The 13515-nt window shown below is 31.9% G+C and overlaps 1 protein-coding gene across 7 annotated transcripts in view; it reads right to left on the reverse strand.

Moving 5' to 3' along the window:
• GPHN (gephyrin) overlaps positions 1 to 13515 on the reverse strand; it is a 784704-nt gene that overhangs the window by 222591 nt on the left and 548598 nt on the right. For 2 of the 7 annotated variants that reach the window (XM_037832495.1, XM_037832498.1), the window contains one exon: positions 5898 to 5939. The exons of 4 other annotated variants lie outside the window; for them this stretch is intronic. In XM_037832495.1, the coding sequence (XP_037688423.1) occupies positions 5898 to 5939 (42 nt within the window). Of the gene's footprint in view, positions 1 to 5897; positions 5940 to 12484; positions 12557 to 13515 lie in introns of all 7 variants that reach the window. One more of the 7 variants, XM_037832502.1, reaches the window with a different exon arrangement.

Raw genomic sequence — 13515 nt, forward strand, 5'->3', positions numbered from 1 at the left:
GAGCAAATCAAGTTGATCATCAGCATGTAAGGAATAGTAGAGAAATGGCCAGATAGTTAGGAGGAAAAGCAATATAAGGTAATACTATATATAAGCATAAGTGAAATTCTCATGAGAAGATATTAAGGTGAATGGAAGTTGGTAGAGGAGGTTTTCTGGATGATGGTGGATTTGAGCTATTAAGTGGAGGCATTTCAGGCAGACACAACAGCACAACTAAAGGCCAAAAAGAAAGAAATAAAATAATATGACAATAAGAAGGTTCACCTTGATTGGAGTGGGAAGCACATGATAGGGGGTAGATGACCAATAGTTCTGGTTTCCCAGGGACTAAGAGGATTCCTGGGATGTGTGGCATTGTAGCTGTTTTGATACAGAACTGAGGTGAATTAAAGCAGATTCTTTGGAAGGAAGATTAGTATGAAGGACAGAAGGACTATTCAAAGGGAATTTAATTACCTAGTTACTGCAGAAATCCATGTCTGAGGTGATCGTGGCTTAAGCAATGATGTTAGAGTAGAAGAAAGATGTTTATTTAATGCGTACTATATGCCAGGGATTAAACTAGACTTTACATAAATTATCAATTCTCCCTAAAACCCAGATGCTGAAATGTCATAAAATTTAGAAATGTTGACTTACATAATTATTTGTTCACTCACTCACTCACCATTTCCCAATATTTTTTGAGTACCTCCTACATGATATATCGAGTTCATAGTTTGTCTTACCAGTATCAGGATTTGAAAGCAGACCTGGCTACAAAGCTCATTGCATGTGTTAGAGGTAAGAATTAAAAGGAAATAATGTAAAGGGAGCAATAACAAAACTGACAAAATTTAATGATACATTGGATGCCAAAGATGAAAGATAAGGAAGAGTAAAAGATGACTACGAGATTTCTTTTCTGGGAAACTAAGAACATGACCTCTGATAGAAGGTATTTAGACAGCAGAGTTGGTGTGTGTATGCTAGATAAGTTGAAGCCTGGATAAACTGAGTTTGAAATCACAAAAAGACATTCAAATAAGCAGCTGAAAATAGAGGTAAGAATGTAGGTGAGACATGTGATTTTATAATATATTACAAAAAGCATTTATTTGGTCTCTAAGTTTCCAAACCTCCAATTAATCTATTTCATTCGTGAATTCTCTATAGCATAGGAAAAATTATAACATTATGACAGTATGCTAGTCTATACTTGTATAAAGCTGGATTTCCACATAAGTGTGTATAGACTCTTTCTTCATTCCTATTACCATGGAGGAGAAGGATGAAGATACACATATGCACGCTCTCTCTCTCTAAAAGATATACCCAGCTTATATTTTAGTTTTAAGACATTTGGCTAAAAATCTTCCTGGACTTGTTATATATGCATTAATACTGGTTCATTTTAAATTTTAAATTTTTTATGCCTTATTTTCATTGATGACCTTTTCTGTATTTCAAATGATCACAGCAAATAATGCAGTGTATGAGGATAAACAGAAATTCACTGGTGTCAACTAAAATAGTGTGTTTTCAAAAATGTTTTAAAAAATCCTGTGATGACGGAAAATTTAAAATGTATGCTCAAGTTGACAGAAGTACCCATCAGCTTGTTTCAACAACTATCAATTCCTTTCAATTCTCTTTCAAAAATGTTTTGATTACATGGATTTATCAAATATCCCTGCCAAAAAGAAAGCCATGTGTTTTCCCATTATTCTATAGTAAACTTATGGCTAGTCACTTGTTTGAATATTGGAAAAGTATGTACTTAAATTTCTTATTTTGGCCAAAATAATTTGTATACTCCAATTCCTTTCTAAAAATTTAAAGGTGAGGTAGAAGTCAACAAACTTTCATAACAGCAGTTGTAGTGTTTACAAAATATATTATTTCTAACAGATTTCTTCATGCTAATAGTTTCTCAACTATTGCAGAAAAACAGCATGAAAAAAATACACACAAGAATGAAAGGAAAGAGCAGAAAACCACAGGCAACTATACTGTAACAAACAGATAAATAATAAATTACTTACTAAAAGATTTTCTAAGTAAAATTTTATAAAGAATATCTGAGGTGATTACCTCACAGTGTGGAATCTTTATTTCATGGCTGATTTCTTCTAGTTTAAACTGTTTGTGGCTCTGTGGTGCTTCAAAAAGGGCTCTATTTTTTCTTTATAAACATGAAATGCTATGTTATTTAAAGTATAATTTCCTTCCTTCTTTCCTTGCTTGTATATATAAATAAACGGATCAATGATCTGCAATTTAACTGAAACTTCTATTTGCAAAAGCTCCGAACTGTCAGTCAAGATTTGTTTAAATCATAATTGGTAGTCTAATAGTATATTAAGAGTTCAAAGGGCAACTGATTTGCATGTTATTACTTAAAAATGCCATCTTTTCTTTAAGGTAGCTTAAAGTTCTTAAGCATTAAATAAGAATACAATTTTCAGTCTGTCCACTCAAAAGGAAAGATAATTTAGCTTCAAAATTTCAAATGCCTGAAATTAACCTTGCTACAGGGAAATCTAAGACATTACAGATAATTCTTTAAAAGGTTCAATTTGGATGAGTAAAAATGTGATAACTTGGATACTTATTAAAATTTTCTGGCTTAGACTGTTACAAATCTGAAAAGATTCCAGCTTTGAAATGAATCTGAAAGAGTATAAGAGCACTATCTCTACACAGGAAATAGTACTAATTTTGGTTTTGGCTGAACTAAGGGGATTTTGAAGCAATCTTTTCAAAGGATTAAAAAAAAAAGCACAACACATAACAATGGTGCTGGTACAAAGTAGAAGATCAGTTAGAAATATGGAAGTTGAGTTCTTTCCTATTTTTACTTGGCTTGAAGGGAAGAACAAGAGTGTACAATCTGAGACACTGATCTCATTACATTCATGATGCTTTATGCATTCCAAATATGAAGTCAATCCTAAAGGTCAAGAAATAACTAGCAGATTGTAATTATAGTTAAATAAGGTATATCTACTGTTATAATAATTATAAAACAGCATTTGTGCCTGACATATAGTAGGTGCTTAATATTTATTGAATGATTAAATAAGAGAAAAACAATAATAAACTACACAAAGGGATATCTTTCTAATATTTCCCTGAATTAAAGTTTTGCATTTTACAGATACATCTATATTCTCTGATGAGATATAAACCAAAACTGTATAATCAACCTAAGGTAAATATATAGTATGAAAATACAAGACTACTGAATGTCAAGTCACAAAAATGGTGACTTTTAACAACTCTGTAAAAGCAGAAAGCATGGTATTTAAGAAGGAACAATTTTTTGCCACTCACTTCCCAGCTTTATGAGTTGGGCAAGACATCTAACATCTTTGAGCCTTGGTTTCCTCATATACAAAATGAGGATGATCATAATATCTTCTCCAAACAGCACTGTTGTGAAGATTGAGATAAGCTATCAAAATATAAAACATACAGCTTGTAACACTGTAGGAGAATTGTGTTTTTTATAAAGGACCATAAACTACCTAGAGTAACCTTTGCTAAGCAGTATCAGCCAGATGAGGTTACAAATTATCTTGCTCTTACACAAATCATGAATAGATTCATTTTTAAGCATGGCTTATTATTATTATTATATTTTATCTCATGAATGCCACAAAAGATAGTGGCATGCAACTGGTAAAGCCAATGTGCCATACTAGGATCTAGAGAATTTATTTCTTCAGTACTGGAGGTAACTAAATTTGATGAATTGTGATTGGAAAGAAGAAATTGAGCCATGGGATGTTTGGCTACCTCTATAGTGATGCTGTGAAAATAAATAGTGTACTTTACTGACAGTCCCATCAAATGCCTTCCATATGAAGAACTGAAATAAAAGAACATTCCTTAAAAATCTAATTTTTAAGGCTTATAGTCTAAAATTCTGTGAAACAGACATTTACCAATTAAAGATTAAATAGAAAAAATAATGCAAGACTATTTCTGTTTAAAGGATGATTATGACTACTAGATTCCTTAAGGAATTCTTCATTTCATTGGTCTTTGTAGCATCACAGATTAAACATAAACACCATCTAAAGAGTCCAGAGAGATGTGGCATTAAATGGACTAGAGAAACCCTACCACAAATGACAAAAAAAAAAAAAAAAAAGAAACCAATTTCATGACAAACCAAGAAAGCCCATGTATCACGATGAAAGAAACAAACCCGATGAAGCCAGAGTTCATTAAGAGCTGAGTGCCATGGAGCAAATGCCACAGCATACACAATCCACCCCTCCTCCCCCCCAGAAGCCAGTTACACATTCCAACCTGAGAGCCCTCCTGAATACATGCTGTCACAGAGAAAGTAATACCCTGATGGATGCTGTAGGCTGTGATTGGAGATGATGCCAATGGTAGACTTCTTATACACTCTCATAGGGAATGGAGAATTGCCTGGATGAAGTGGCAGAAAGAAATGGGTTATATATTTTTTACACTGGAAATGATCATCATGGAGAATTAGGTAAAGACATATGGAAAATGTGGTGATGAGATGATATCGACCTTCTCTTTTAAGAGTCTTTGGCGATATCATAAATATAATTTCTTTGCTTTTCATTTTTTGCTTCTCTCTACAAATATATGTTTCAAGAAGAAATTAATTCTCTACAAAATGAGTTTTAAGACAAAAAAAAGTATGTGGCAGCTACAATGTGTAAAGAAAAAAAACTGAAGATGGTTATAATTTTCATTGACTCAACTCAATTTTGTGAGGCTATAGGTTTAGTCATACTATTTCTTTAAGAGCTTTCCCTTAAGTCAAAAGATGATATTCTGCCTCTGGTTCTGCATATACTTCCTGGTATTCTAGACAGTGACTTCTTTCTGTTTTTCACATGACATTCTGAGATAATATTTTTGCCATCAGAATTGAGTTGACCATACTGACCTGCACATGGTAGCTATAGTGACATGCAAAAAGCAAATATATGTAGAAATATGTAACGTCTGTAAAGTAAAAAACTGAGATCTTGAAATTCATAGGCTATTAAAGTCCTTTTATTTACTAATTATATTTTGAGGTATGTATACGTTTTCTTATCAGTTACTCAATAGTGTCCCTGCTTTGGAAAGTAGACTTAATGGTTACTCAAAGTTTGTTAATAATATCTCAATGAATCTGCTTTATAGAGACAAGAAAGCTCAGTTATGCTATGGTTTAACACAATGAAAATAAGGAATTAAACCACTAAAAAGGTAAAAAGCAGTTCAAATTTCATGTAAAATATTTTGTTGAAAGCATATGAATCTCATGAGTGATAAGCTCCTATAGATTATAAGAATATTACGAAAATACACATATCAAGAGCATTATTTTACTAATCAGTTATTTTTTTGAATGGGAGTGAATCTTCTATTTTATATAAAAAAAAGGGGATTTGTTAACTTTTCACCTAATAATCAATTTTATATGATCTCATATATGTTAGGATCAATATAAAGATATCAAATTAGGATCAACACTTACTTAATGCAAATCTTTAGCTACCAGAGACAGACACATCCATTAGTAAAAACTGGAATCCCTGCCTTAACCAATATGAACTTAAGAATCTGGTTGAAAGGAATCTTTATGGAATTAAGGTGGTGGTATCAGTCAAGTTGGTTATTTGTGCTTTCTGGGGTCCTGACATTTCAATGTGATATAGTGACTGTCAAAAAAAGTTACCCAGACAAAAGTGCAGTATAAAAACATAGAAATTTCCCCCTACAACAGGTGACTTTTCCCCTTTGGTACCCTCATCCCATTCAGCCAAGTGCAAAGTGCAAGGCAAAATAAATTAAGGCAAAAGGAAAATAAAATAAGAAAAATGGTGAGGGCGAGCATGTTGATCATGTAAGACAATACGTGCAAAGTATACCTCAGATACACTATAGGTAGATGAGCACGAGGGAAGCCGAGCCTGGTTTTGCAGTGGGGAAAAGAAAACACTGTTAAAGAGGAAATGATAGCATAGTAAGGGTCTCAGAAGTTTCGATGGCTCCATCACCAACACATTTGTCAGATAACAAAACAGTCTTATAAGCAGAAACTTGAGTTTGAAAACATCTCAAGGCTCAAGCTATTTGAAGGAGAACACTGTGATTTAAAAAAAAAACAAAACAACAAAAACCTGGCTTTAAAAAAAAAAAAGAGTCCATGATGGAGATGACTCCCCTCTGGCCAAATCTGGTATGATCTTGCTGAAAAGACGCTCATTTGAGGGAAAAAGCAGCAAGCTGGACACTTTTTCCTATGGTGCCACACTGATTCTCATTGGTTTAACGTTAGCAAACTCCAATATGAGATTATCCATAGGATGACTCAACTGTACATCTTATATTATTCTCTAAACTGTTTCTGATCCTACTATAGTTCCTACTATTTCATTTTCAGTATTACTGAATGTCCATTATATATATACATATACATTTTCCCAGTAGCAACACTATAAAATGTTTTCCCACACAAGAAAAAAAAAAAAAACTCAAAAACAAAATTTTTCTTGCCAGACCTATCTTTCATCAGAAAATTTCACTTTTTTTTTTTTTTTTTTTTAAATAGCTATCTTAAAAGTATGTTTAACCTTCATGATTCTGAATACATACTTTTCTGGCCTGTTCTTACTTTCTAGGTTGTCACACTGCCATATTCAGTTTTGTGGCCTGTTCTTTCATTAGGTTGCCTCATATTGCCATGTGAACTGAAATTTTAAGTATGCATTCTCTAGTTTCAAATTCTGCATGAAGTTCCAAAATGCAAAGTTAGGGAGAGAAATGGAGGTATAGGAGAAAATGAGAAAGTAGAGAAGTCAGAAATGCTCTTATCTGATTTGCTGTTTAATTTTATTTCTGGCACCTAGCACAGCACAATGTAGTAGGTGCTCAGTAACTTTTCACTGAATGAATGAATACACAACATTCTTTTTCTTGTATCCATAAAAAAATGAACTGTGTGAAATAATATTCAGAAGTTTTTAAGCTTATTTAATTGGTACTTTTCTGAGGATATTAGAATCTACATTAAGCAAAATAAGAGCAATCCCAAACAAAGATTTGTGAAAAAAGTATCACTGCCACTTACTGGGTTGCTTTGAAACAGTTTCTAAAATATGGTCAATGTTTTACATATTAAGAATTAAGCCATATAATTTTCTTTCGCAAGATGCTAGTTCTAAGGAAACCTTGCTCTGTATGTTTGTTCTGTGTCTGTAACTACAACCATAAAACTGAACAACTTTATCTTTCCAGTAACAGTTTGAGAGCGTTTTTTTTTTTTTTCTTGTTTTCCATTTTCTATTTCTAAGGATATTTACTTGTCAAAGAGTTATTTTATTAGTACCTTATTTTGGTATTAAAGTCAACTTAAACACCTCACGGATGTGTCACTTTTACTCTTATAAAATCACTTATTATAAGACTTAGATGAGAATATTTTGGTTCTAAGCACAAGAAAAAATAGATTTTTGTTATTTTTCAGTAGAACTGAAACCTCAGAATTGTATTAGTTAAACTGACATATTAAGGGAATTCTATTAATGTGAAAAGTAATAGAATTAGCCTCTTTTCCAAAGAGACAATCCTAAAATTAATTTAGGGCAATCTTTATCATTATTGTAGCCTAGTCACATTTATAAGATATAATCTCTTAAGATACTTAGGATGTTACATAATTCTTAGAAATGAAATAGTAAATACATGCATATTATTATTATGAGCAAATAACAAAACATCAAACAAGGAAGACTCAGGAGACTCAAAGAATGTTCTACATACAAGAACCAAAGGTATTGAATTTTGCCCAAAGAAAGTAGAGTCATGGACAAACTGAGACAAACTATTAAGGTAGAGTCATTTCTATTAGAATGAACACTGATGTTTACTCATTTAAAGGCTAATGCTGCAGTTATTCTTTAGTCAATCAAAGTTGGCTGATAAAATGTGCATTTTAAAGGACTGTATATACTTGGATCATGTTTGGCTGTTCTTTCCCAGTTGTACAAAATTTCCTATAGAAGGTATAATGATTTTAGGTGAGGTCAAAATGAACCCAGTCTTCATGGAAAATATCTTTAAGATAAAATGAAGTAATAAACAGAAAAGTGCTAAAGAAGTAATAAACAGAAAAGTGCAATATATAAAGCAAAAATACTCTAGAAACACATTTTTTAAAAATGTAAGAAGGCAAGAATGGGATTTAGCTTTATATTCTAAATCCCTGTAAGGACCTCCAAAAAGAGAAGAGCAATTTATAATTCATAATCTATAGTCTATTTGTACAATAGCTCCACATTTGAAGAGTTAGTGGTAATTAACTCCATGGTAGATTTATTTTGTGTGTATGTGTGTGTGGGAGGGGGGTGAAGAGAGAATAAGTAGAGAAAACAATGTAAAAAGGATGAATAAAAATATAAAGGTATAAGGTCTCAGGAGATCAACTATGTAAACACATGCTTCCAGGCAGACTGATCTGAAACCATTCTCAGAAAAATGAGCAGCTCTCATTTTCTCAAGCACAAAAATGAAGATAATTTCACAGCCTCTATTACAAGCATTTCTCTGTCAATGCCATTTTGACACACTACCTAGTTATGGCAAGACTTGGCAAACCTTTTCTGCAAAAGGTCAGGTAGTAAATATTTTAGGCTTTGTGGGCCATAAGGTCTCTGATGTAAATATTCAACCCTGTTATAGCACAAAAGCAACCACAGACTATATTAATGACCCTGGCTGTGTGTCAATAAAACTTTATTTTTGGACACCGAAATTTGAATTCCGTATAATTTTCATGTCACAAAATGTTTTTCTTTTTCCTTTCCCCCAGCCATTTAAAAACGCAAAAACCATTTTTTGTAGGCTTATGGGCCTACCAAAAAAAAAAAAAAAAAAAAAAAAAATCAGAATTTGGTCCACAGGTTGTAATTTGCCTATCCCTGAGGTACAGAATTAACTTAATGAATACAGAAGTGCAAAAAACTGCAAAGACAACAAAACTTATTAATTGAAAATATCAGAAGAGTTAGTTCAGAACTAAGGCTGGAATTAAAACACTGATCTTACAAGATCTACAAAAACAATCATCTAATTCATTATTTATATTAGCTCTGTTTCATACTTGTCCTATTTTGGCATTCAAGAAATTCATTCTTAAGCATTTAAAATCACTCCTCAAAAGGCTTATTACTTCCTGACTTGATTCAGACATTTACCTTAATACTTGGTAAAAATACAGTCTTATTTTAAGTGATAACTCCTCCCTCCAATGACTTTTTCCACTTCAAATAACACTATTCTTTATTTGTGGTAGCAAAGCAAGTACTTTCAGACAATTATGTTATTCCTTCTACTTTATCTCCTTTCTTCTTAATTTCACTTATATTCCAATAACCTCTCTGCATAAGCCATCTTTCCTTTTATTGTTTGTCAAAGCCTTTAAAAATCATTAATATATTTAGCTAGCGAAAACTTAATCTGTATATATTTGAATCTAGAGAGACATTTACATAGACTGAGTACTTAGATGATACAAAATTGCGGCTAAGAGGTGTTTTACTCTTCTTTCTTTTCTTACTTCCTCACTATCTTGAATTCATGAACATTTATCTACTTGTTCTGAATAATTTCACATTCAGGCTCTCTTTGGCCTCCTTGCTCTTTAACTTCTATTTTGTAAATTTACCTTGATTTATATTATCTAAGCAAAGTATTAATTTGTATTATCATATCCTATTTTTTCCAACTCTTAACACTGTCTGCACTGGTCTTCAATCTTGTGCATTACTTTTAATATTCTTACAACTAGATTCATGCATTTGACTAAATGGAAAATTTTTATTCCTCTTTATAGTTTCAGGCTTCAGTCATTATTCTCCTCAGTACATCATCAGTTTAAGGATTCGTAGTGATTTTTGTGGCTAGTAAATTACCTTTACTCTTAGTTACAAGATGATAGTTTTATTATTATTAAAACTACTAAAAAACCATTTAGAGTTCAGAACACTTCTGTGTTCTATAACGTACAGAAAAAGATGGTACATTCTTGAGTACCAATCCAATGGATGAATCCAATACATCCTGCTTTTTAATATAGAAGAGTTAATGTAGTATAAAGTATGTTTCCATAGGAGAAATAAATAAAATTTAATATTAGTCCAAAAAATTACAACTTAACAGACTGTTCTACTTTATATCACTGATTATCCTTAATAAATAAGGATGCATCATGTTTTCCTCTCTAAAAATTAATCTTATAGATCAACCAGTTGAAGCATTAATAATTTAATTAAATTTTTCCCCCCAAACTCTAAATGATCCCTCACCTTCTGTAACTATAAATAAAATATTTATGTGGCATTATGGTTCTAACTCTTTTATCTTGTTGAAATATTTAGCACTTTTTAAAAATGAATTGAAGGGTACCCAAATACTTGCTCTTGGGTATGGACACCTACAATGAATTTTCACAAAATGGAACAAGTTACCATAAGTTAATTTATGTCATTTTAGAAACAAAATCTGGTTAGTCTCTGATACTATGAATAACTTTATTCTCTTTCTATGCAGTAATTTTTAATATATAAGGCATATTTTAAAGCATACTGGAGTAATATGAATTAAAAAGGAAGGAGAGATAAAGAACAGTTAGCTAAGCATTTGATATACATCTTTTCTTAGCTGAACTCTCTAGAGAAGGTATGATTTGCCTCTTGATAATTCTTTTTCTATCCTTTGCTAGTTAATAGGATCATTAGAATGATATACCTCATATTCAGTCTTTCTAGGAAAAAGGTAATCAGAACAAGGTTTGACCCACTGAAATGACATAAAAGATAAAGACATTAAGATCAGTCACTATAAAGCAGTACACTTGCTATAAAAAGGAATTGAAAAGTAGCATGAAATAACCTAATTTTCAAAGCACAGAATTTCAATTTGACCCTAATTTAATACAAACTCCCCACTATATAGTCCTTAGTATTCTCCAATTTTCTGGTTTTAATTTGACTGAAACAAAAATAATACCACTTTTCATGATATTTTAAGGGGAGAGCATGACGTTAAAATACATATATTATTGTCATTATAATAATCATTTTATGGTTTTCTAGCATAATGTTCAGGTGTGTTTAGGCTGATTTGATCATAAAAATTCCTAGTAAACTTTTTAAATTTTAAAACAGGGGGATGATTTCTGTGGTGACTATGGATGATTTTCAAAATCTATAAGGAATTAGAAGACAAAGACATTGAAGAGAAGGACTAGCTCAAAAGAAAGTAGTAGAGAAATGAGACAACTGTATTAATTTCCTTCTCTTTTTATCTGTCAAAATTTAATGACTGGTACAGATAAAAACCACTGCGGACTTTAGTAATCAGAAATTGAATACAGGTGATTTACATGACTATGTATAATTAAAAACAAGCTGAGAAATCAGAGAACTATATCACTAATATTAATCCTACTGTTTACAACAAAACTATTATAGAAATATGAAGTAAATGTTTGGCAATAATCTAGGGATAAGTAAATAAGGAGCTTAGATTCACAGGAACTTATTTAGAAGTCCCGGAATAGGAAGTCAGGGTTAAACAGAGCCATAAATTATTTACTTTAATAATTTAGCTTTTCTTCTGCCGTATTTATACCATATACCATTTTAGAGATTTCTCCTTCCCTTTTTCTCAAAAAAATATTTTTGGTAGAAGGATCAGACATTCCAAAAGTCTGAACTGTCACAAAAAATACTATTGTTAATCTTGCCTATATAATGTATGTATGGGATTGAGTGACTATAATATGTTGTTCTCTTTCAAAATTTTATCTTGGGCATATTAGTCTTTATTTCAAGAGTTTTTAAGATTGTTTTATGAAGGTGTTCTTGATGAAGATCGTTACAACTTAATTTTCTTATTTTTAAATAAAAAAATGACACTATTACAAAAGAGTCTATGTTCAGAGCAGTCTATTAACTCAGAACAAATGTGTCTACTTGCCAGATTACCAAGGATGACACTCTAACATTGATCATCTTCCTTGACAACTGAAATTGAATCATCAAGGGTCCACCCCTTAGATCCAGCCCATAATTTATAATCCCGCTGAACGTCCAATAAAGGGCAGCAGTCATGGTCAATAGAAAAGCTCCAAATGAATTCTTATGAAAAGATCTTCAGAAAATTATACAGTTATACAAGAAACACTGATTTTGAAATGGAAGTTTTTATTTTGCATTGGGGTCAAAATGTTATTGAACCAATTACAATGTTAGTGTGGCTTAAGAGTCCTCTACCCTGTAACTTCATTTCATAAATGTGAGCATGAAGCTGCAGCTAGAAAAGAAAAGAAAGAGATAAGGGAAAAAGAGACAGAAAGGAAAAAAGATGGAGATGAGAGGACAAACCAATCAGATTTGGAATTACCAGTCAGCAGAAGTTTAGGGGAAAAAAAAATCACCGAGTGAAATCGTACATTTACTCTGAGAGAGTATCCTTTCACTTTGCCTTCTAGGTGATCTCTGAGCTCCTCCAGCTTTCGATGGAGCTACATGTAAACATCAGAAAATGAATTGAAAAAGCAATTTGTTGTCTTTTCAGTTTTCCTCTTAAAAATAAGATCACAGCATTATTCATTTCTCACTGCCTTTGCAAACATTTCAAAACATTAAAGATCTTTGAATAACATAAGAATACATGCTCAATAATCCTGTGACTTGGAAGCCAACATTTTATTTTGTTTAATTACAGTGTTCCCCCGCCCCCAAAGCATTAGGGAATATAAATACCGTAACTATCCTTATAATACCCTATAGATTCACTTTAAACTTTTCTATTTTGTAGAAAATGGAGTGAAGATATTTAAAGATTAAGAAATTTGCCTTTTCTTTTTCGAACATTCTTTCTGACTTAAGGCTGTATCCACTTTAAAATAAACTGAAACCTAAAATATATCTTTTGTTCTTAAACACATCTATAGGTGTACATACATAATCACACTGTATATACACTTAAAAACAATACACAATTAAAACTTGAAGTTCCATACATCCAAAACTGAAATTAAATTGTACACACACATGCCGCATACACAATCCAGTTTATAGCAGATGGTACTGCAGTTATGGATTCCATTTTTCTCTTTATTTCACTATCAGTAATTTTCAAACAGTTGCCTTGAACTACACCTTCTCACTTAAATCTGAGTCATATTCCATGGTTCAAACAATGATCGATTCATTTTTCCTTCAAGACAAAGGTAAAATATAATACCTCACAGGTAGCGTGTGAGGAATGCTACTGACATATCATCAGGATATATAAACTCATATTCTCTGACAGAATAATCTTAAAGTGCCTATTTTTTAAAAATAGGCATAGAGTCAACATTTCCCATCCCTTCTGATTATCCTTAGTGAAGTAACATTTTAATAAATTAGTCACTTATTATAAAGCAGTGTTAGAGAACACCGAGGATGGCTTGTCTGGAATATAGAACACAAATGT

This window comes from Choloepus didactylus, chromosome 4 (genome assembly GCF_015220235.1).
Source record: "Choloepus didactylus isolate mChoDid1 chromosome 4, mChoDid1.pri, whole genome shotgun sequence".
Lineage (NCBI taxonomy): Eukaryota > Metazoa > Chordata > Mammalia > Pilosa > Megalonychidae > Choloepus > Choloepus didactylus.